At 40.6% G+C, this 26,738-nt stretch overlaps 1 protein-coding gene across 9 annotated transcripts in view; it reads right to left on the reverse strand.

Moving 5' to 3' along the window:
- The window catches only part of LOC139472917 (ras-specific guanine nucleotide-releasing factor RalGPS2-like), a 78,819-nt gene that overhangs the window by 26,964 nt on the left and 25,117 nt on the right, over positions 1–26,738 (reverse strand). For 4 of the 9 annotated variants that reach the window (XM_071255391.1, XM_071255384.1, XM_071255385.1 and 1 more), the window contains exons 2-3: positions 22,424–22,518; positions 2,446–2,578 (exon numbers count right to left, since the gene is read on the reverse strand). In XM_071255391.1, coding sequence (XP_071111492.1) covers positions 2,446–2,562 — 117 coding nt within the window. In that variant the 5' untranslated portion in view covers positions 2,563–2,578; positions 22,424–22,518. Of the gene's footprint in view, positions 1–2,445; positions 2,579–3,707; positions 3,790–9,113; positions 9,266–11,513; positions 11,570–13,861; positions 14,081–15,156; positions 15,407–22,423; positions 22,519–26,738 lie in introns of those variants that run through there. The other 5 variants (XM_071255386.1, XM_071255393.1, XM_071255387.1 and 2 more) reach the window with 5 other exon arrangements.

The following is a 26,738-nucleotide window of genomic DNA, read 5'->3' on the forward strand; positions in this document are numbered from 1 at the left end:
CTCTAAAGTACACTATCCAGTCAAAGCGATACAGATGGTCCTATTTATAGATCCATTAACAGTGGTTTGACAATTGATCTCTCGGTATGCCTTAATAAAAGTTTCAGGTTGTATTCCACAAACGGCTTAGGATGGTCACTCACATTTGTCATTAACTTTTTTCAAGTTGTCAAAAATACAAAAATGGCTTGATTTATTCACTGTAAAGGTTAACACTGTTTGAGTCAATACCTAAAAATCCCACACAGCATGAGGAAATGGATTAAACATTGATCATAATCAATCATCTGAACATCACTAATGTTTTACTCAAATTACACATCAGGTTTGGCGTGCGCTGCACTATAGGCGGAGATACTGAGTGTGTGGCTTCTCCAGAGAAAAATCAAATACCTTGATCAGGTAGCACTACAGATATAAAACAAAATACCATTTCCTTTGTAATTGAACAGGAGCAAGTTTATCAATTTTTTCCAACAGAAAAGCATCCAACTAACTATATATACTGTATGCAGGTTTAGAAATTCATGCTTGTCCGAGCCTAGAAAATATTGCTGAGGACAATCTACATCCACTGAGGCTTGGCTACTTACATTCCATTATGGACATGTATGTTGAAACAGGTTTTGCTGCACAGCTGGGGTAGTCATTGTCAGTCTTATAATATACAGAGACTGGGCAGGGACTGTTGATAGAGTCCTTTTCACTACCTTCATGTAGATTCAAATCGACTAGCTACACGACGCAAGGAATCAATTCTCACAAATCCGAGTGATGAGAGTTTCCAAGGCTGGTACGGAGACAGAGGGTGCCGAGTAGGCATGTTACTAATTCTCTCAGAATAGAAGTTTACACTGTTTACAGCAACATTAAATTGTCTACTTCACTCAAAAATAATCAGCATAAAAGGTGGGGTCGAAGGTGTTTACAACATGGCCCCGTCACAATAATGCAGTTAAAAGTGTTGAGTACAGGGTGTTTGTAAGCAAGAAGCATGACACTGCTACCTGACCCAGGTACACCACACAGGGGCCAAGGTTTATGTACCAGGTATGCATACACAGTGACTCATCACTAAGTAGGTCACATTTACGGAAATACCCCAACAACATCCTGTGAACGTGTACTGGCGTCTGACAACTACATTAAAATGACATTACAGCTCAAGCGAGAGACAACCTGTACTCTTCGTACTGGGTCAATGCATCTTGTCAACAGAATCAGACATACAAGTCCACACACCTTCTTTCAATGCCAGGCTTTCCCGGGCATCAACACAAACACTGCCTATTTTCAATCAACAACAATGAAACAGCTTGTTGCAGTGTTGGATGAAATAGTAAACACATTATTTTCCCATGACTAGACATTAAATTACAAGGCGACGACTCTGGGCAATTGTCAGTGTAAGCAGTTTTGAACATCTCAATAGACATATATACTGCATGGACAATCATGCTCATATATACACAATGTTAGGAAGCTATGCTGACAGATTACTATGAATGAGGCCGATTAAAGGGATAATGTCCCTATCAAGCGGCAGTGTAGTAAGTGGGCTTCAGGAATGTCAGTTTGCCTTCTATAAACAGAACAGACAAATCCCCAACCCCGGAACCCACAGTAACAAAAGGCACCACTTCAGCCCCTAGTTGAAGTATTGCTCCAGAAACGTAATACAGACGGACGGACAGACCGAATGATGACTATATTCCCACGCATTATATGTTGGGGGGATAGAAATGTACGTACTTAACGCTTCTGTTGTTGACTGGATTTGCCGTGATGTGGATGGTTGTAGATCTGCATGACTGACTAAACCTTTTCTATTTCTTACAATAGAAGGAATGTATGAATTTGGTGTTCACATCTGACAATTGTATACCATTATCCTACAAAGGACAATGCTAACACACCTCACAATAGATGCAAATATAAGGGTTGGACAGAAGAGGTTCATGTCGTCTTTGAGGTTTGTTCCTATAGTATTTGAATCTGGAGACGCACTAAAACCCTCGTGTTGGGGCCCTGTACACTAATTGGGATGCAAAAATAAACCTGTGCCTGATTTATGATTCCCTAAATCCTTCAATCCTGCTTATGTGAGTGAGTGAGTGAGTTTGGTTTTAAGCTGCAATATTCCAGCAATACAGTGGGGTATACCAGACATGGGCTTCACACAATGCACCCAGGAAAGGAATCAAACCTGGACCCTTGGTATTACGAGCCACCTCTTTTGACCATTAGGCTACCCCATCGCCCCCAATTATGCTTATGAAAATATACATGATGTTATAAAACTTAAGATACATTCAACTTAGTGATATTCAACTGAACAGATGCTAGGCCAAGACAGTAATAGTCTAGACATTCAAACTGAAATTAAATTAAAACCAATTACATGCATGTAACAAACCCAAACAATGTGATCAATGTTGTACTTACATCAGCCAACGATGACTGCGGCGTGACGTAACACTCCCCGCTGCTGTCACTCTCCAGGGACTTGACCATGGACTTGCCCGGGTCATCCGGGGTCAGAATGCGGTGTGGGATGTTCATCTTACACACGTCGCACCTGCAAACAAAGGACAAACACATTAGATGGCTCCTGGTTACATGAGAGATGGCTCCAGGTTACATGAGAGATGGCTCCTGGTTACATGAGAGATGGTTACTGGTTACATGAGAGATGGCTCCTGGTTACATGAGAGCTGGCTCCAGGTTACATGAGAGATGGCACCTGGTTACATGAGAGATGGCTCCTGGTTACATGAGAGATGGCTACTGGTTACATGAGAGATGCTCCTGGTTACATGAGAGATGGCTCTTGGTTACATGAGAGATGGTTACATAAAAGATGGCTCCTGGTTACATGAGAGATGGCTCCTGGTTACATGAGAGATGGCTACTGGTTACATGAGAGATGGTTACTGGTTACATGAGAGCTGGCTCCCTGTTACATGAGAGATGGCTACTGGTTACATGAGAGATGGCTACTGGTTACATGAGAGATGGCTACTGGTTACAAGAGAGATGGTTACTGGTTACATGAGAGATGGCTACTGGTTACATGAGAGATGGCTACTGGTTACAAGAGAGATGTTTACTTGTTGCTCATAAGGAACATGAAACCAAAAAACGGGAACTGTTGCCCATGTAACCAAGTGTCACACACGCTAAATGCAATTGGTGTATTGTGTATTTTACATGTAGTAAAACCTTACCTGAAAGACTTACCAGCACAAATAGTGACAAAATTCTAAGAACACCCAGATTACAATGTACAAATGTCTATCCCTGTCTGCTTGTATTTCGAGAGCAGGAAATTTCAACATCTCATATATTATACATTCAGATAAGTCTGTCACAGATGATTCATAAACCTCAATCATGTTTCAGTATCATTAGCTGGCATAGTTCACAACATTCAATTGAAGAAGCGACTATAGGAAGGTAATTAACACATATATAGCCCATGTATAAAAATAGTAACAGTATTGGGAAAGCGTATGTGGTGTGACATCATGACAGCCTATTGGTAGATAATTAGTTTAACATAATCAATATCAACCCGTCTAGCCAGACAATAATGCAAAATATATCCAAGCAGATCTGATCTGCATCACCTGAAAACCCTGTCCAGTCTAACCCACGAGCAGCCAGACGAACATTACGAGACCACTCCAAACCCTGGACATACTCACATCCTGACATACATCATGTCTAGTGAATCAGGCAGCTCCAGGTAAAACCAACATGATGAAAACACACCATTCCCCCATTGCAACCACCGATCAATTCATCTCCGACATAAAACTGCAACAACTCAGCTAAATTCCCCTGCGTTGGGGTCTATTTTGAGCACAGCTCATCGTGCGTAGGTATATCGTTACAATGCTGGCAGCAGAGAGTATCCTCATCAAGGCTTATACAGTGGATGTGCAACCTTATCATAGATTAGGAAACCCTACACCATATGATTTATTGGCTCCAATTATTCAAAATGACCTGTGATTTTGTGACCTGAGATTGCTTGAGGATCAATGACCTAGTGCAGGTTTATTGGTTTTGGCACGAGACAGGTCCATATGTGGATTGTGTATGAAGTCGTCCGAAGCCAGCTGATAATTCATTTAGAGTATTCACCTATGCAAACTGATAGACACACAATGACATGAGTTCACAACCTGAATAATTCATTCATAGCAAAGGTTTGTAGATATTTATGATCCTGGTGTGAGCTGAACACCCAAACCAAACTGTCGGTCATACTGGCTCATCATTGGTCAGCACATTGGGGACAGTTGGTTCCTGCAAGTTTTGACATGACAGGTCACATCTGAATAATCTGTGGTTATTCAATACACCATCACAAACAAACTTGTACAGCACCACTGAGTCACTAGTGGTGACCGGTGGTGACCGGTGGTGACGGGTGGTCAACTGACTTGCTCAACAGTGAGGCCACTCTGGACGAGATGCATCAAAGCGATGTAGTGTCACACTTATCTGAGAGAGTCACACAGGTTCCACAAAGCTTCATACCACAATAAACTGATAATTTTTTATCTTGTAATCATTACTTTACTTAAGCACATAATCTAAAAAATAATAATATATTTATATTCTACAATCTATCAAATAATGTTTTATCTACTGGCATACTAAATATGTACAGTGGAATCTGTCCAAATCGGCCAGTGTAAAATTTTCCATCCCCTCAGTTCCCTAATAAAATATTAGTAAAATATAAAACTGACCTACAACTCTGTAGTTGGGACTTTTTACAAGTAAAGCTTCAGTCCCAACAACAAATTTACTATTGAAAAAGTGATGTCTAAATCGGACTGGACCAGACTGGACCGGATGTTCTCTTACTTTGAATAACTCAGCTCGTCATTGTCAGCTAGAACAACAATGTTAATCCTACATGTAATCCTATTGATTATAACACTTTGTTGTCTGCCTAGTTAACTAGAATTGACTCACCTGTTAAGAGAAACTCAGCTTAGTTAGATTACCTCAGTGTCATGAGCCAGTAGCATGGCATCAGTAAGCACTGTCTCAGATATACGTATCGTTGCTCTGTTTTCAGGCCAACTTTTTGTACTCTGTGTAATCCGGACCCTGATGTAAACTGGTCCCAACCGAGAATGAATAAGAGAAACTAACAGAATGACAAAATGTAAGATCTTGCTCGATAACAACAAACCATCAAATGCTGAAAATAGGCCATGTTGTTCCTGTCTAAGATCTACCTTCAACCATAATGAGTTACTGGCTAACTCTGGCATATAATGCATGGCACCTAGTGCTACAGGCGCTGTAGATCAATTTCCCAGGCATGTTCAAGCAAATTAGCACTTATGCTGTAACCACACTGTGCACAGCTAATCCAACACAGGCTGTCACAGGTCACAGAGCCACAGAAGAATTCATATTATGGTTATCAGACCACCATTAAGTTATCCCTATGCTATGATTATCTAGTCTTATTGTTACTTCTTCACCATTACAGATCTTATGCCTTCATAACGATTGTTGAACCATTTTCTCATAATCCACCCACCCTTTCTTCACAACTGTTGCAACTCAAAATGTCTTGTCACCAGGTTCCTACTTTTCACATCTCACTTGCAGAAGGTTTTGGGTAAATGTCATCGAATCTACATTTAGTTTCTAACCTACTAAATTTAAATACCCCCTTACCATAAGACCCCTTTTTGCTGTCTGAAGCATAATAGCAATAATGTGATGGATCGCAGCACAGATAGCTGGTCAAAGCAACCTTGGAAATGCCCAGGCAGGTTATAGTGCTCCCTGGAGTTGAGACACAAACTACTTGTGTGTGTATGCAACAAGATTAAAGGCATGCTTGAAACAGACATGAAGTCAATACAAGTTCCTGTTCCTTCCAGTGAGAACAAACATGCATCGAGAGGCTGCAACAGGCCCATCTTCTCCATCCTCACATCATAATCAGTGGATTACATATCACCGTTACACTGGGATTGTTGACATGAAACTTTCCATGTAAACAAGTCAGCTAATACCCATTTGAAATACAGTTATGTAAACTGTCATGTCATGATCATATTTTTTACAGAAAGTATTTTGTTGAGATTACAGTCTGTTTCTACTAGAGTTGTTGCAATAGGCAGTGAGTATCTTTACTAAAGTGAAGAATGGAAGTAATATATGTTTAGTATTGTTTACCACTATGGCAAAACTTAACATAATCCATTGCTAACCTGCTAACAAATCCAACATTTGATACCACAACAGTTTATGACATCAATCTGAGTTGAATGCAGCTCTGTACAGCATGTGGAGGGAAAGCCAGACGTGATGCAGCTCTTGACATTTATCACTTGAAAATGTGAAAAAGTGAAAATCACAAGCATGTGGGTATTATGCTGAACCTAGAAACATCATTGGCTTGTGCCATGCCTAAGGGATGCAACTCTGCACTGATAAGTTTGGCGCCCTAGAGATCAAATCTACATGGGACCCCCTTGTTGCTTAAATTGTAGGTGAGATGGTGAAATGGGTTTTTTACTTATATATAACTTGTATATAGCTATATGCATGCATGCATGCATGTGGATGCTTGTACTAGTTCTGGACTATTGCCAATTTCATAGTGCTACCCCACTGAGATACCATGCCACAGATTAACATGAATACCCCATTCAGTATACTGACTCCAAGCAGACCAGTCCTTGTTTTATCCCCTTAATACCGAGCGCGAGTCAGGGTAACAATAAGTGCAATCTTTTAACATCTTTGGATATCACAGGGCAGGGGATTGAACCGCCAACCTCCTCCACTCCTTGAATTTGAAACCCAACAGGCTTACACTAAAGTAATTCTATGACAGACAGACAGACAGACAGACACATAGCAAGAGCCTTGGTCGTGTGAAGGTAACAAGGCAACCAAATCTGGCCTGAGTTGGATCTGAGGTTGGGGCACAGCCTGATACACAGTCTGACACTTAGTGTTTTTCTGTGAAAACAATGTTTTTTACTGTCATGGACACGTTCCAAAAGAATAATCAAACAAGCTAAAAGAATTGCACATCATCTCCGCATTTCATCCAATTCTTTCCCCTTTACAGCATTAGCCCTGCAAACTTAATTTAGTGTGGTGGCAGATTTGTTTAAATGATTAGACACTTCCACTTCACCAAGATGAAAATGGAGCTTATTTTCATTTTCCAACAATACTTTTTTCAGGCTAACCATTTAAAACAATGGTTACTAAAATTCTGCAAACATTTCTGGAAGTCATTCCTCAAAAAAATGAAACTGACGATCCAATTATAATGAAGTTGAAACAGAAAAAATCTCCTCCTTCCTGTTTTCAAGTTGAAATACATGTTTTATAGCTTGACTGGATATAGTGAAAAGTCAGTCTTCCTGGTGTTATTAAGTACATACATCGAGAACCGAGCTGTGGCATAGAATGCTGTTCTAGAATCACACTAATCAGGTGACCAGAAGTGGACACAGTTTTTTAATTCACATTATTTAGGTGTCCGTAATAACCTGTAGCCCCTCAAAAGGCATATTCCAGAATCACAAGTCTTAAGTGTAAGGAAGAAATTGGAAAAACGTATGTGATCTTAACCATACAAGCATTTCCAAATTATACCAGAGAGCTATCAAAGTTACATTGATAACATCTACATCTTCACACTTAAGTAAGCATATCTGTTCATGAGGCCCATTCCACCCACACTATCTGCCAGATTAACCTACATCATCAGCAGACCTGTTTCACATTGGTTGGCCATGCAACCTAAAACCTCGCCCTGTTTCAGTGGAAGGGTTGAAAGGTCAGGGAGCATTTGCGTCAGTGCAGTAACAAACTGTGAGTGTTGTTATATCACACAGCCAAAGGCTATTGGACTGTACATATGTGCAGCTTTGGAAATATTAAAAGCTTTATGACACAATTTAACCTAAAAAGCAGCACTGGGAAGGGCAGAAAGCAGCCATTAACAGAATTAATTTTTTTAAACGTAATTCACTGGCAATTTGGATAACATGCTAATTTTTCAAAAAATTAGTAAATAAATAAATAAGAATTCAAAATCAAGTGAATAACAACCATGAATCTGTTTGAAATCCTATTTATATTTATGTGTTCCAAATATTTGAAGGGAGAGAACCCTCAATTTGTGTCAGTGATAGGACAGGAGCAAAGTCTGGTCTGATAAGAAGGCTGGCTTCCCTTGGCGCATCTGTCATGCATAGGCTCAAGTAGTTTGAATATTTGAAATTATGCTGATTCATTCTGATCTTATGGATAGTGCTCAATCTCAGACCTTAGATGGTTTGGTTCAGGGACGTAGTTTCATGTGTGAGACTTTCTGCTGCTTTGAACAGTATTTCAGTAACGTCATCTCAGCTTGTGAGAAGAAAGGGTGAGGTGAAATTGGGTTTGACGTCACATCCAAGATTATTGCACTTATATAGCGACGTGCATGCACGTGTGTGTTTGTGTGGCTTCTTGTTCTAGTCCAGACTGATGCCCATTTAGAGTGCTAGCTCACTGAGATACCATGCCGCAGTTTAACATGAATACCCCCACACACAGTACATATAATGACTCCGAGCAGACCAGTCCTTGTTTTATCCCCTTAATGCCAAGCGTGAGTCAGGGTAACAATAAGTGTAATCTTTTAACATCTTTTGGTATGACGCGGCCAGGGATCGAACACCGGACCTTCCGCTCTCAGGGCGGACGCTCTACCACTAGACCACGGAGGCGGTTGATGTAAGTCATGTGCCATGAAACCTAAGAGCACAGGAAAGGTGCTAAAACCACAATCTGCCAGGTCTTCTTTTCATGAATTTGAATCTTCCACATACTGCTCTATACATGATCAGGAAATGAAGATTATCTTTTTACACTTGCACAGATCGAAACGATAAAACCACACCAACCCCTATACAATGGTGACAGACCATGACATCCGAGTTGCAAGGCAAGGACAGATCATCCATAAGAGTTTCCCAGTTTTTCCAATGCCTTGGGAGAAAACAAAATATAACGCTTCTAAGCGTTGGGAACATGAGACATGAAATAGTACTGAAATTTACCTTGACATAAGTGCTCCGTCGGGGCTATCAACATTCATGTCCTGGATATTCGTGTTACCAGTCTGTGATATTCAAGTATCTTCTCAAACAGATCCCCAATGGATCAACTCTGTCCAACACCTCTACAGTGGTCTTTAGATGTAGCTTCAAAAATTCACACTGTCACCTGTCTAACACGCACTTGCTGTGAATAACCTCACACCCAGCTCTAATGGCCAATGTCCAAAACCCTTATAAATCTAACGTAGTTGCTAACTAGACTAATCTTGTTCTGTAAACACATTGTTGTGTGTTGGGGTCACGACAATTGTTTGGTTTTCTCATGATGTAAGTGGCTGAGTGTGACGTGACTATTTGGCCATAACTCACGTCAGCGTCTAGCTCTTAGACATGGGACTATCACCTGTTGCTTTCAGACTGGCCTTGAAAGTGCATATATTCAGGGTATATCTGGGTCACTTCCCCAGGAACTGGGATTTCCCAGTCACCAGGTGTTTCTTTTCCCACAGGTAGATAAGAATCAATACAGAAACAAGTCATGGTTATTTATAAATCATGTATGATGTAAACACTTGTGTGTAGTTAGCATGAGGCTGAAGTGGTTTAAGAGGAGCAGCAAACATGGCTCTTACTTTGGCTACCTTGAAACTTGAACAAATTGCTGGGATATCTCAATGCATGAATCAGTGAGTGGGTGAACACTGAGTCATCAGTCAAAGCTCAGCACCATCAGTACTAATTGTCTGGAGCAGACAATGCATGCTATCAACATTGGTGCATGCTGTATCATGGCCTATACATGCTTATATGGGCCCCGTAAAACACTGTCTACATAGGATGTTTTGACACCTAATCTGCCAGGTAACCACCCACTCAGGGTTAGAACTTGGCCTGATAGCCCAGGGTAGTACAAATTTCTAAGGGCTAGCACAAATTTCCCCTGTTTTAACATTACAAGGGCATTTTATCTTTACACGTCGTAGAATGCTTTTGAGTTTAGTTCTAACCCTGCTGGCAACCCTGAGTATGGGTCAGTAAAGATAATTCTGCAACAAGATCCCACAAGGTTGGTGGTTGATAGCATGAGCATCAAATGTCACTAAGGTACAATGACCTGCAAGGGCTGACAGGTGACACAAGTGAAAGATATCCATAAATCTAGAAATCATTGTGTCTTAAAAGAAAGCAGACAAAATCTGGAATATAGGAACATATTTAAATTTTTCCAAACTTTCCTGTTTTTAACTTGCAATCCAGAACAATGTCTTGGCAACAACCTTTATGACCTAGGGTTCATTGACCAGACAAATGTCAATAACTGTTGCTTCACCAGGACTTGGCCGACATCGAAATAATCCCCATCAAAATCTCATCCTATTTAGCTGATTAATAGCATTCAGCCATCGTGGATTTAAACGATGAATGACGATAACCCCAGACTGACCGTGTTCCCAGCAGACGCTGTACTGGATTCAAGACAAGGCTGAATATCGGGTGGGCCAAAACTTGGTTTTGTGATTAGTAGTAGTGATAGTAGTAGTAGTAGTAGTAGGCTAAGTTCCATCATTGCCAGAACAAGGACCCCTCTAGTAGAAGGCTACAGACTACCATAATCAATCCTGTCGGGAATCCAGGACAGACAGGATTATTTCCTGTCCGTTTTATACAGCCAGAATTGCATCAAATCAGTGAACTCAATCACTGTTTCAGTGACATAAACGTCCAAACCAATACAAGTGCTTCCATCACAATTGAAGAGGAATTTTGATGTTGAATTCCCCTTAAAACAAACACCTTAGGTTTGTGATTTTTGTCAATTTGGATCCACACTTGTATAAAACAGTCTGATTCTAAATTTTTCCCTGTCAAATTTTCCATTTTATTAAATTCTTGCACGCAGGAAGAGAGATATTGCAATGAACTATTGGCAAATAGATATGTTTATTTATGCCAGTCACATTCATGACCTTTCCTTGATGGTAATAAATCGTTATATCAATGCTAATTACACCAATAAAGCAATCATCAACTACACGTATATATATATATATATATCAATCAAGTCGGCATCTGTTACGAACATCACCTACTTGGGATGTCCAATCACATTAAGGTCACTGGTCAATAGGGGCTACCAACAGGTCAAGCCCGGCTGACCACCACATGACAATCAATAAACAACCTCTCTAAGCGTAGTCCTCATATACAAGCTATTAACCTCAATCTGGTCACTGATTTCATAACAGTAGTTTGGACAAGACCCATTGTATGGTCTTAGTGAAAGTATTCTGTCTTCAAGATTAGGAAATAGCTGATATCTTAATTAAAACAAAATGCGTTCACACAACATAAATCAAATCAGGCATGTGATCACTGAAAAATAGATAAACCAGTACTCACTTCATCAAACACTTAAACCTCACAGCAAGTTGTTTCCACATTCTAGAAACTCCAAATTAAGAATGAACGATGAATCCAGAAACATCCCACAAGCATCGTGTGGGTATCAAGCATAACCCACGCTAGCCATGCCCGCCCAATGTGTAAAACATCACTGCCGCTTGTCTATGTATTTTGACCTGTCAACTTAACAAAGGAGGGCTATGGTCAGGGTGTCTGTGTGTGGCAGGTACAGGGCCATCGCTGTCCAGACTTGACCAGCAGTACGTGCTGACCAGCTAATCTTCAAGACAAGTACTTAGTCTACCAGCTTACAATCTCTGATAATCTGGGACAGCAGGAAATATGGATTCTTTCCCATGGTGAATGTTACTGCTGTTTTCAATCTACGCCAACAAAACAAAGACAAATATTCTTTTCAGAGATTCTACAACTCATGATGTGTTTGCATAAGTTATTTATTTTTCTAAATATCAACTGTTTTTCTAACTCCAGGTTTCTGTCTTCAGAAAAAGCTAAGGTCCAAATCCACAATGAGATGTAACTGCTAAGGTGAACGTAAAGGGATCGTTCCAAAAAGCAACTGTAGCGCTAAGATGATTGTAACTCCCATACTTTACGACAGTTGTAGTGCTAAGATCACTTTGGGGAACGGTGCCCGGTAAATTTACACATTCAAAATCTCTAGTCCGAAGTAATGAAGGTCGGAGACATTTACTACTTGGTGGAGCCTATAGCATGGTATGGTGCTTACAAACCAAGTTCGTAATCAGGGCAAATCTGACCTCATTATAGAATCCTGGCATACCCAAGGGATGCAACTCTTAGAAGCATCTCTGAAATGCAATACCTAAGTACATGCCTTGCAAAACTGGGCAACAAGTGCCAGCTCAAATACTGCAAGGCACTGTCATCATCCCAGTCACTTCCTCCTGAAGAACTAGTGAACACCATCATGAGACAGCCGGTACTATCAGTTCCTGTTGGTGTGTGGAACTAGGTTAATGGCCCTTTCACAATCAGCTTACCTTACTCAGTGTCAGCTTCAGTGTCAACCACTCACCAATTAGCTCCGTACAGTGACGCAAGTTGCCCGCCCCTACTATTACTAAATCAGGATTATTGAAAGGAAGGAGCAGGGATTCCAAGTTAAAGATAAAACAAAACTAGGCATTTCCAGGTCTAGGTTAACAGCAACGTGGGTTATCTGCATTCTACCTTGATCTCTGTCATGTGAGTGGTCAGTCTGTCCAGTCATCAGTGGGACGTGCTGGTCACTGGGCCTAGAGGGTCACACCATGTGTCCAAGTTACAGGGCTATCTGGGCCTGGGACGTGTATCAATGAGACAAATGGAGGACAATTCCCCACACAGACATCCCTACTCGGATAGTATGGCTGTCAATGTGGCCTTCATCCTATTCTATACACACAAAGCGTAGAACAACTCGAACCTGGAGTAAGACGAGTTCTATGGATGAACAACTTCTTTATTACAATTAGTGCGATGCTTGATAAAGGTGTTAGGATCTACACCTAAAACGTCGCACTAATTGTAATAAAGAAGTTGTTCATCCATAGAACTCGTCTTACTTCATCACTCCAACTTCTAAATGCCACTGAAAGAAGTAACTCGAACCTGTATGTAAGTCACTTTTTTCCACAAATTATGAAACCTGAGCCCTTCATTGAAACAAAGTGCTAAGAAAAAAACAAACCTTCAATCACAGTAAAACATGGTTTCATTACACTCTAAATCTGCTATTGTCTGTGTTGAGAAACCCAAGTTATTGATGTGTTGGCGTGGGCTATTGTCCCTTTATTGGAGGAGAAATGTCTCGCCCCTAGTGAGACATTTTCAACAGACAATGAATATTCATAAACTATTCACCCTTTTATCCAATATAACAAAATCTTCACAGTGGCAATTTTTACTATCTATATACAACTTTCAATTCTGAATTCACAATGAATTCACAACTCGATAAATTTACAACTACCAAACAATCACAACATGGAGTTGTAATATCCATTCCTGAATTAGCCACAATAAATTCACAACTACGATAAATTTACAACTACCAAACAATCACAACATGGAGTTGTAATTTCCATTCCTGAATTAGCCACAATGAATTCACAACTACGATAAATTTACAACTACCAAACAATCACAACATGGCTAAACCTCACAGCTTGTCACCACACTATCAATCCTAATCATGCTTACACGCAACAAACATCAAACAGTTCGCACAGAAAAAAACATCCCTCTCAGAAACACCCCCAATTCATGGCTGCTATCCCACACAACAAAGGTCCAATTTTGGAGATAAACCTCTTACTCACCTCCGACAAAAGACCCGTCATGTAGGTATCCCAGAACCAAACTTATCGCAATCAGCAAGCCAGTGTTGTGAACAAGCAGCTCTACATTCCACACTCCCACACAACAGACCAGCCTCCGTAGCCTCCCGACCTCCTCATTGAACACACAATGGTGTGGACTGTTACATCACAGTGCGCCACCCAGTCCCAATTAGCGCGCACCCTGCCTCCTCCCCTGACCCCTCTCTGTCCACCCTCGGCTGTTGAACTGGGGGTGATTACCAGCTCTCTCTCTAATCATTAACGCGTCATCTGTTACATCACCCCTCATCTCCCTTGGTTATCAAGACTCCCCAGTAGAATATTAGTTTTAACTGAACAATCCATACCTCCAGTAACCTGGATTAGCTTTGGGAATGTGTTGCTACAGATTTCAAATAGTGTTGTACTTCTGTTGTACTTTTTCCAAATTGACAAAATCAAGGCTATTGTCATTTTTAGCTCATTATAAAAAGTAAAATGGGCCCTAAAATTAAAATTTGACAACTATGCAGTAAAACCTGGACTCGCCTGAACATAACTCCCATTTTATAATCCCACTTCTGACAATCATAACATCTCTTTGGAGAACTGTGGAAGTGGTGGAACATTTAACACTACAGCCATTGGAGGTCTTTCTTAAAATAGGGGAGTTACGATCATCAGATTTTTGTGGGATTGGGGTTTGGACCATGTCACAAATCAAGTTGGATCCAGCAAAGTTTCAACTGGTGTGTTCTCCCACCTGGCTCTCAAATAATCCTTACCACAACACAAGTTCACAACCTTCAGCAGTTTTGTTGAACAATTTTCTAAATGTCTGCCTCACTTGACCAACTTGTCTGACATGAACTATATACCTACATTATATATTAATGCATCATAACATACTATTGCTGCGGCAGATATGACCTCTGAGCTCAACTATCTACGGAATGTCACTAAAGTGTAACGTGAAGATAATGTCCACGCAAGGAATGCGAGCAGAGCTACTACACTGGTGCATCCAGCCAAACAAACAGCTGCATGATTGGGAGTCAGGAGTAACGTTATGTGAATCAGATAGATGTGGTTTTCTAAAAAGTACCTCACTGTCATGAAATTAATAAAGTCATGATGATTCATAGTTAAATCTCTTTATTCAAATCTGTTTTGCTAAATCATGCTCTCATCAAATTGCGCATCATTTGAAAAATAACATCACCTAAACATAAATACAACGCTGTTATATTTTTTTCACATAGTAATAAGCCACTGGTTTTGAAAAGCAATCTTACCCGACTTTCTCAGACTTATTCATGACGTAGCTTTGCTGTGACCTTGGGTACGTTGCCTCCATTGTAATGTTTCAAGGTATTTGCCGACTCCAACTCCAACACCGTACTTTTATCCTCGAATAATACACCTCTTCACTTCATTATGCATGTAGACGTATTCACCACGGGATGGGTTTATTTATCTTCAACCTACCCAGCATTGCACTGACGACAACCAACCACGGGTATGTCACCAGCGTTCAAGAACAGGTTTTAGAAGAAAAAAACCCCAAATAATCTCAATCTTTGATTCACATATATGATTCTCACACAACTGAGCAGAATTTGAACGCCCCTCTCGGGTCTATGAATCTGTGGATGTGCCCTGTGGCTGGTCTCTCGTGTCAACCAAAAACATGTCACTTATGTTGACGAACCAAGTATGAATGTTTATCAAGAGCAGTGATGATGACAGTCTTCACTGATGAAGTGACACAACAAGATGCTCTGCAACCTATCTCCAAAGTTACAAGACACCACAACGTCAAAAGGCCTCCACACTAATTCCTATTCACAATCCAGAAACTGTAGTAAAATATCACATACATCAAAACTTGACAAGTTTCCCAAATCTTTACACAGTGGCAGACATGTGGTCGATCCAACTAGCAGTAGACCTAATTCCGTTTGCTTCATTGAGAGAAAAACTCCTGGTCAAGCAGATGTGAGGGTAAATGGCTGAGGTGGAGCAGGCTTCCTTCACATGTCTTCACTACCCTGACATTCCAGCCAAGTAGGCCATGGAGGAAGCTAGCCTAAGATACCTGGCTGTATGTCAAGGAGGCCCCAGCCCAGTGAAATATGTTCTATTTTTCAGGTTAATGATACAGCTTCATGACAAGAGTGGAGACATGGGAATGTAGTTCACATGCCAAGTCTGTCAGCAGGACTATTAAACAACTCTTCTGCTCTGGGTTATTTCAGTCTTAATTTTAGACCAACAAAAAAAGACAATAGTCGAGGAGGATTCTTAAAGAAATACTGATGTATCATATACAGTTATACACTATTTGTAAACCTGTTGGGGCACGGTGGCCCAGTCATCGGGTGCTGCAATTCGCTGCTCAGAGTTGCGTCCCTTGGGCACGCCAGAAACCTATGATTGTGGGTTCGAATCCCAGATCGCCTTGATTATGTTTCTTGGTGTGTCAGCACAATACCTGTGCTCGTGGGTTTTACCAGGTGGTAAACATCTGAGACCTGTATCACTTCAGGCTTTCCTCCCACATTAAGCTGACACACCCTGATATAACTTGAATTCAGCAGCATCAAACCCTACCCACTCACTCTAAACCTGTATTCATTATTCACTAACACGCTCAAAACAATGATCAAAACCAAAATATACATGATAAAAAAGTGAAAATGTTACATTATTTATCTGGCTGGTCGGTTTGCTGTTCCAGCTATGATGGCAGCCATCCAGCTGTGACGATAATATGATATTATTTTGATATTATGAGCAACGAACCTCGCCCTCAAGGTGCAATGATCCAGACACGAGGCCATTAAGTAACTTCTTAAGTCAACAATTACATTTTGAAAACAGGTGCCAATATTAACCATTAATTCATCTAGGTCAGATATTGGTGGCAATTATACCATCCACCTTACACTCAGTGTTTAGAAAAGCCGCACCCAACACTATAAAAAAATATAGATCATACCAACACTTAAGCGAGTGCAAGTAGGTTGCATTGAACACCTAGCAGATGTATGGCTACCACCTGTCGAGAACAACAGGTTTTCATTGGTCGGGGGATCTTAATGACCTATTTTGAATTGGGTGACCAGGCTATGGTAAACTATTTGTGACTTCAAAGGAAGCATGGATCGAATTGAAATGAGTAAGTGAATCCATACAACACTCAGTGCCATTTATCATGCTGCTTTGCATATGAAGTTTGGTAGGAAGTTAATATACCATATTCAATGTAATAAGCACCCCACTCTAATAAGCACCCAAGGCAAATGCCTAATATATTGACTAGTGAACAATCCCAATTAGCACCCCTTCTGCTTGACCAATGTACACTCAACTTATATATTCGTGAATAATATGCACCCTTAATAATGTGCAAGTAGATATTGGAAACATATATCTGTCGTGTGACTTTTCTTTTGTATCATTTCAGGCTGTCAACAACCACAAAATTTACAATCTTACTTTCAACTGGGTTTTTTTAACCAAAATATTATATTCAAATTACATCCCTGCAACCTGGGCGCTTATTAATATTACATTAAATATGGTATAAGCATGGCATACCATGGTATGATTTGTAAGGGCAGGTTGGAAAAAAAGATTTACATAAAAAAGGTCTGCAATGATGCACAAAGACATAGCAATATATACCACTAAGAAGTCAAAGAACACTTGATTGTTCCATATTATTATGGTTGCCACTTTCTACAAAAAAACTACATCCCTGAAGAGCCGGGTTAAAGCAATCCATGCTTGTCATAAGAGTGAGTGAGTGCGTGAGTTTGTACGCAGTATTCAAGTTATATCGAGGCTTGTCAGCTTAATATGGGAGCTTGAGCCCTAAGTCATGCAGGTCTCGGACATTTACCACTTGCGTGAAACCCATGAGCATGGGTATGGTGCTGACAAACCCACAATCATAGGTTTTGGGCGTGCCCAAGGGACGCAACTTTGCACAGCGAATTGCGGCGCCTTACTTGACTGGGCCATCCGTGTCATAAATGGTGACTAACGGGATCTGGTGGTAAGGCTCGCTCACTTGGTTGATGCATGTCATCGATCCCAATTGTGATCAATGCTCATGATATCAATCACTGGACTGGCTGTCAATATTTACTGATTGCTGTCATATAGATGGAATATTGCTTATAGGGGAAAACAACAAACATCCCTAAACTAACTCCAGTCTGGGCTTAACTAGCATTGCTCAAAAAGGTGGTGACACTTCATTTAAGCACTTTTAAACCACAGACAATACAAGCAGCATCAGTTCTGTGAAGCAAAGACCTACATCAAGCAAGTTGAAAACGAGGAGGATTCATGTTTTAAAAAGCAGCTTTTCTAAAAGCAGGCTTGGGAGAGGAATGGCAGGATAATTTACTCTGGGTCGAAGAGGCTTGGAAAAACTTTCCAATTTTGATTTCATCCGTGTCACAGCCCCTTGCAAATTACTCAATAAGTCAAGCCTCTTACGTTTTAATGACACGATCCATTCTCCCTTGGTCCAACATTACGTCAACCGAGCTGGATGGATGGCTTTAATTCAATATTGGAAAGGCAAAAGCACATGAGTAGACAGGCAGAAGGTCAGGAAAGAGTCTGGTGCAATCCCATCAAAATCTTTGGCAAATGATGCTGGAATTAATGTCAGATAGTGTTACCGACAAAAAAAAATCTTTTGAGAAATGTGAAAGGCATTACTACTTGTCCATCGCCTGATGAGGGAGTTCCATTAACTTTAGTGAATGAAGGTCATTTAATACCAGTCAGCAATATTCAAACACAGGCCTCTCACATCTGGGCTTGGATGTATGATGGCAGCATAAGCAACAATCCCCCATAAAGGATACGACCCACGGTCAGCCCAGGGCACATACTGTGACCAACCAATCCTCAATTCCAGCTGGGTTTTTCAACCAATCTGAAGGTGCAAACAAAACTACATAGGTTCATTAACAGTTTAACCAGTTCCCACTGATCTTCCCTTGACAACCTACAATTGATAAAAACTAGGTTTTTTCACATTGCCAACAAAAGCAGAACCGACTCTCAACAAAAAATATTCTGGGATCAGTCACCTTTCTTACATTTACATGAGTGTCAGTCTGTAAAATAAGCTATTTATCATACTGTGTGCAAGATGCATCAAATGAATCATGTCTTAATGTCACCCTTGTCCATAGCTGTCACACATGTGCATCAAGCCCACTCACAACAGTGCCAGATAACAATGGCCGCCAGTGTCAGTTCAGCTGGCAAATCCTAACATTGTGCATGAAAATTAATTTCCATTCTGGATTAAGTTAGCTACTGGAAATGGACAGACAGTTTGTTTCACGCACAACGGGAGCTTGGTGTGGATCTTCCCTCGACGCGAATCTTCCCCAGCCATCAGATTTTGACTGTCTACATTTCACATCAGCTTCACACTCTTCACAGAACATGCCCAGTAATTGATGATTGGGTTGGAAATGCATGCAATTATTTATTTCTAGTAGCTTGTCTACAGGTCTCTTGCCTCGATAATACATACTTCAGATTTGTGGTGTCGTCATATCTATAATGTATGTGGCTCATTGTATGATGTCATGACAACTCACTATATCATAATCATGTTTAGCATTATTCCAGCTATATGAAAGTGGTCTGTAAATAATGGAGTCTGACAAGACAATCCAGTGATTGATATCATAAGCATCGATCCAATATTTAGGATACAATGACATGCATCACAACAAAGTCAGCGAGCCTGACCACCTGATCCCGTTAGTCGCCTCATACTACAAGCTTTGTCGCCTCTTTCGGCAAGCATGAGTTGCTGAAGACCTATTCTACCCCAGATCTTCACAGGTGTCACACTTCACTAACTATTGGTTCATCAATGTCAAGTCAATCTGATGTCCAGTGAGTGGGTGGAAGCAGGTGCAAGCAGAGTGCAAGCAGAGTGCAAGCAGAGTGCAAGCAGGGTGCAAGCAGAGTGCAAGCAGAGTGCAAGCAGGGTGCAAGCAGAGTGCAAGCAGAGTGCAAGCAGAGTGAAAGCAGAGTGCAAGCAGAGTGCAAGCAGAGTGCAAGCAGAGTGGAAGCAGGGTGCAAGCAGGGTGCAAGCAGTGTGCAAGCAGAGTGCAAGCAGAGTGAAAGCAGGGTTCAAACAGAGCGCAAGCAGAGTGCAAGCAGGGTGCAAGCAGGGTGCAAGCAGAGTGCAAGCAGAGTGAAAGCAGGGTTCAAACAGAGTGAAAGCAGAGTGCAAGCAGGGTGCAAGCAGAGTGCAAGCAGTGTGCAAGCAGTGTGAAAGCAGGGTTCAAGCAGGGTTCAAGCAGAGTGCAAGCAGGGTGCAAGCAGAGTGCAAGCAGAGTGAAAGCAGGGTTCAAACAGAGCGCAAGCAGAGTGCAAGCAGGGTGCAAGCAGGGTGCAAGCAGAGTGCAAGCAGAGTGAAAGCAGGGTTCAAACAGAGCGCAAGCAGAGTGCAAGCAGGGTGCAAGCAGAGTGCAAGCAGTGTGCAAGCAGTGTGAAAGCAGGGTTCAAGCAGGGTTCAAGCAGGGTGCAAGCAGGGTGCAAGCAGAGTGCAAGCAGGTGCAAGCAGAGTGCAAGCAGAGTGCAAGCAGAGTGCAAGCAGGGTGCAAGCAGAGCGCAAGCAGGGTGTCAGCAGAGTGCAAGCAGAGTGCAAGCAGGGTGCAAGAAGGACACAAGCAGAGTGCAAGCAGGGCACAAGTAGGGTGCAAGTTGGGTGCAAGCAGGGCACAAGTAGGGTGCAAGTTGGGTGCAAGCTGTGCAAGCAGGTATCACAATGGGATTGGTACCTCTAACTGAAAGCAAACACTAGACAGTATTCAGCCACAGCAATTTCAAATTAACCACACCACAACCCCTTTAAAACAGTACACACATATATTTCTTAGCAAAGTCAAATGCACTTAATAAATAAATACACCATAAAACCACATTTTGTCAACTATGATCATGCCTTGTGATACTTTGCCTCCGTCTACTTCCTGATTACAAATTCCTTTACCCAACAAAGCTCCTTCATCCAGTCTGCAAGATTACATAACTAGCCTTGGCGTGTTTGTTTGCAAAGTATCTCGTTTCAGATACAGACATGGGCCAGACAGTCGGCTGAAGAAATGAAACAAGGACCTTTTCAGAGGGATATATATGAGTAGGGTTGTAGATCTCCCTAGTGGGAATCTGAGAACGAAGCCACACAGAGCTGAGACTGCTTCACCCACAGACAAGGAAATAAATGTACTACCTACCAGGGGGACACAGATTCATAACAGTAAACAATATGGTGACAGGGTAGGGAGGGCTTCAAGTAGAGCAATGTTGAACATCTTGCCAAGAAAACTAGAACTTGATGAAGCATAAAGTCTCCTTGACCTCAGCGCTATTGGGAACAGATATATTCACTATAATTATTCTCGGTTCTTCTTATCAGTTCAAAGTTGTGCCAGCTTCAGTTTCAACACTTTTTAACTCTTTGAAATCATTTCTCCAAAGTATCTATAACACTGCTACATTGTTCCCAATTCTATCTTTGACAATCTGTTCACTGCAGATTGTGTCAAGCCGTCACTTGTGAACAGCTGGCCATTGATGTTGAATTGCATCAGATACCCGTTGTCATAGAAACCTTTCCAGACATAACAAGGGTGTGACAATATTAAGATATCTCAAACATATGTTACAAAGATATCGTTTACTGTTTACTAACTTGCCCACAGCCACGGGTGTCAATTTCAGTGAAATATACACTTACCTGAATCAACATGGTCTGTATTGACACGTAACTGACAGGAGAGTGTGCTCCCAGCCCTGCCCTGCCCTGCCCTGCCCTGCCCAGCTATGTGGCCGGGACTGACACTCATGTAGGCTGATATAATTATGTGTAGGAAGACACCCTTACTGTGCGGAAGTAGGTCCTGTGTGTAATAAGCATGCACTCGAGTGAAATGTACATGCAAAACACAAGGAAGGGAGGCGCACAGCCTCTACCTCATTGTCAGTGACAACAGAATGACAGCAATAGACACCATTGTGTATACGATCATGGAAGAATTAGAAGTATTAGGTCACCCCACACAAAATAGATATAACTATATCAAATTCTCATCAAAGTAAATCAACCAATGCTAAAATGTAGGTCTCAACCGCAATATCCAACTCCAAAAACGTGGAAATTGAAACAAAACTATACCATGTATACAGTGCTTTCACTTTCCAGGAAAACACAGATCATTGACACCCAAAAACATAAAATATTCCCAGAATTCTGAACAATATGGGTCCTCTGGACATTCACAAAACCTGGCAATCATCTACAGTTTCAGGGTCACTTGACCTACAAGAATTCAACTAAAACTTGCATAATACAAAATTGGCAAAAATATCTGGTATCATTTCAACAGTGAAAACAATAGTAAAACTGAACTCAGCATGTTTTGTCTTCAAAGTCTTTGTGTTGGGAGAAATTCTCCATCCATGACCCTGACTGAGAAGACATGATGCAATATATCTCTATCTTACCTGACATAGACGTAGGATCCTGACGGTCGCCTCAAGTTCCGTCGTTGTCGCTGCTTGGATGGAGGTCCATGGTAGGAACTATGGCGCTTTACAGTCTGAAAATGGTACAACAATCGATTATGACAAAATTCAATATCACAAGCTGGGCGATCAATAGGTGCACAAGTAGACCCATCAACTTGTAGCGAATCTCAGTGTGAGGGTTTGTCCTTTCCCGTGGTGATACATCGCTGTCAGATATATGTCATGAGAATGATAATGACAGATTCTCAAGGTTGATAGACATGGCTTTCTTACATTTAGTTTGGGGTGTTGTCAGGAAAATTAGGTATTTAGTAAACAGTTGACAGCCTGTGAAAGTCAAGCTTGTCCGCTGGCCCAAACTACAAAATGGAGCTGACCGTCCACTGACATTTACCGGGATGAGAATGGATATTTTCCTTTTCAGGCGAAATTTCTTTCCAAGCGTGGTCAATAATTTGGGGGTGTATCCTGGGGAAGCCATCAGATTTTGACAAATTTGTGGTCAAGAAAATTCGCGGATCTGCGGAAGATACTCAACCCTGCATTCAGTCATAGAAATAAAGTTCTTATCTAAAAATATATATCTACAAAATATTAGGAATTAAATCCAAATAGAGCCCAGAACAATCCTTAATCTAAACTTATTTTTTTCTCTAGGATCTGGGGAAAGATAGGGGTGAGGTCTTAAATGACTAGTGACATCTAGACAAGTTCACCCTGCACTGATCAGACTACACATTGAAAATAAACATTATTACATGTCAATGCCATAGTTGTGAAATTGTTATTTTCTGTCTCCGTCCAACTATTACAAACTATAAGGGCTTGTAAATAAGTAAATAAGTTTTTTTCTAAAACTGTCAATCAAATTTTAGTAGTGTTTTTCGGGATTTGTTGATAAAAAGCTGGATATCTACATCCAAACAAGGATTAGTATTGATATACATCATAATGATCATAGACTGTACAGTTTTTATACTGATAATCAAGGAAAGTTCATTAGTTTGAAAAGTACAAACACAATATGCACATGTTGTTTAATCAAGCTTCTGCCCCTATCTCCTCATACTTTATCCCTATCTAAACCTGGTGGAGTTGCTATTCAACATCTGACATGAAAGCAGTATAAAAATTAAAATGACCTTAGTTCAGAGATGATGCCAACAATTTACTGTCACCATCAATCATGGCCCTGTGTGTCTGTCTGTCCAGTGATGAATTGCGATGAACATGCTTTAACAATAGTGGCCTTTGCCCTACTCCAGGCAACAAACATGTATTTTACACCAACATGCCCATGGGTGCAGAGTGACATGTTTATCTGCCATGAGTTGGTTATTGACAAGTATGCCTGCCCATCACACACAGGTCATGAGAGAGGGGAGGGAGAAATGGACATGATATGTACATCATCACCATTCTGCAGCTAAATATGTACCTGGATGTTAAAAAATATATAGCAAACTGGATGTTGAAAATAATTAGCACACTTGAAGCTGACTGCAGCACAGTGACAAAACTGGTGACAAAATGTCACTAATTTATAGAACATAACTCAACAAGAATATTCTACCACACGTTTAACATGTTCTTCAGGAAAACTGCTGTCAGCAAATCCCCCCAAATGCTAAATTCACATGCAATCATTATAATCCCATTACTCTATCACAATGACGAGTCAGCATAATCTTCATAATGAGATTAACCCACATGGGTACAAAGTTACTTTTACAGAACTGCCAATTACCTAAAGCATCTTCACACCTAGTGTGGAACAATAAATCAGTTACATAACCCAACAATACAGAGTTTTATTGCAAAAACAGCCAGCATTGTTTCAGCTGAGATTAACATCAAAGTACTTTAGCACAATGGCATGTGTTCAACAAAGCAGATACCTCATGCTTGAGTTCCCAGAGACAATGAGTTTCGACAAAGTTAATCCCCTTGACTAAACTGTAGATTGAAGTGGGTCTTTGATGAAAACTGCTTTTGTAAGGAAGATGTTTATTTGTTTAATGTCCATCCATTTGTAAAATTACACTCGGTGGATATAGCATTTATGGTTTGGTTGTGTGTACATGTTTTTCTTTATGTAGTGTCAAATATCAGATGTCTATGTCAATGGACTGTATATAAGCAGTATTTTTATATATTTACATATCATAATATGAATACATTAGCTAATAGTTCAACCATATATTGTGACATGACCAACAGGTATACTTGTGCCATACGTGGCAAATAATCTTTTAATGATCTTGCATGACCGTTTTCATTGCCAATCAAAAAACCTGCTCGAAATATCCTGCAACACTTTTATCCTGAATTGAACTGAATTTATGAGCCAAAGTGGGAAAACTATTGAAAAGTGTCCCTCCATCAATTAGGTTTTGGAATAAGGAATAAAAAATGAAACAGGGTCCTATCACCCTCCACACTTTAGAGAAAACTATTTATTTGGTCTTAATAAGAAAGTATCATCTTGGTATTTTTTCAAAGAGAGACAATTTATGGCAAACAAATTTATTTACAGAAAAGATAAGGTTTAGGTATAGATCCTTATACCGCTGTCAAGCAAGGCTATATTTTTTGCAAAACAAACCATGACTAAAAAAAACAAAATTTGTCAGATTGGGCCTCAATGTGTCATTTCCTATTATTATTATTAGATTATGCTAACATGGCATCCAATAGGCTAACTTCTTCGTCAGGTGTATCACTTCAAAATGCCATTCAAAGATTTGAAACAACCAGTTGAGCCAAATAGGCTGCTTTTTCATATGTATGTGTGTTTTCAGCAAGGTAGGATGGGTCCATCTATCACAGGGAGCAATGCCTGCTACGCAGTTATCACCACCGCCATCAACATCGACGCTACTACAAGAATAGCCACACACCCAGTAAATATTTGTGAAGATTCTAACTTTAGCACAAGGGTCTGTTATTTTGAGTGAAGTTCATACGTAAATAAGTGTCAGTAGCAGTTATCTGTTCTCACAATTTTCTTCTCCAGAAATTCCAACAAAAAACAAGTCATTCAGCGACTACGTACAACAACATTTTCTATTGCCAATAACACACAATAAATCATTTTTTGGCTAGATACATATTGCTTGTAAACAAGACTATCAGAATACTGTTGTCTAAAGATGTAAGCACAACACAATGGAAGGGTGTAAGGACGAGTTTCTTGGTATTCAAGTCACAGCAAAGGACACAGGCTTCACAATGACTGGTTTCACCATGATGGGCTTTCACTTTGATGTGGTTTCACTTTGATGTGGTTTCACCATGATCAGGCTTCACAATGATTGGTTTCACTATGATCAAACTTCACAATGATTGGTTTCACTATGACCACATTTCACAATGATCAGGTTTCACTATAATCAGGTTTCCCTATGATTGGTTTGACCATGATCAGGCTTCACTATGTCAGGGTTTCAGTATTATTGGGCTTCATGGGTTGGTTATCATTTCTCCAACACCTCTCAATAACAGCACATTTCAACAAGTTTGAAGTTATCAATCAATCTCATATAATGCTCAAACCATTGAACCGTTTCATCAAAACTATTTACATTTATATATACTATATATTCAGAAAATGTGTGGCACTTTCTAATCAAATCTCAATCCTCGTGCCCTTCCCTAACAACTGCTCACAGTTAGTGGCAAGGACTCTCCACGCCTGAGTGGGTCTAGCCTTGTGGCGGTGGTATATGGGAGACATCTTAGGAATTCTCCCCACAGCAGGGATGCCCACCAGCAAGGCTTGTCCTTGCTAAGTGTGTAACCTCATCACCAAAACAGTCCACAGTCAAACAGACAACCTCGCAGGGGTAGTAACTAACATATTTAGTCCACTAGTCTTTATAATGATAACATACAGCAAAACCCTTAAAAATGGCAAATTTCTACTAGTCCTCATGACTATTGGGCAGCTTGGCAAGGACTACAGGAGTATTGCCAATTTCTAACGCTGCCTCGTCAAAAACTGAAGTTAAAGTGCTGTGGCTTACAGTCAGACACATAATGAAAAAAGATGTGTTATGGTAGCCGTGTGTAGTAGTGCGCATGTACTAGTCCGAACTAATGTTGATTATAAAGTGCTAGCTCACTGAGATAATATGCCACAATTTAACATGAATACCCCAATCAGATACAGTATACTGACTCAGACTCGACCAGTTGTTTAAAACCCCTTGAGCAAAGTGCCAGGCAGGGTAACAACAAGTACCATCTTTTGGTATGACCAACTAGTGATTGAACCTTTTGCTTCCGGGGG

This window comes from Haliotis cracherodii, unplaced genomic scaffold (assembly GCF_022045235.1).
Source record: "Haliotis cracherodii isolate W230 unplaced genomic scaffold, xgHalCrac1.p SCAF_26, whole genome shotgun sequence".
NCBI lineage: Eukaryota > Metazoa > Mollusca > Gastropoda > Lepetellida > Haliotidae > Haliotis > Haliotis cracherodii.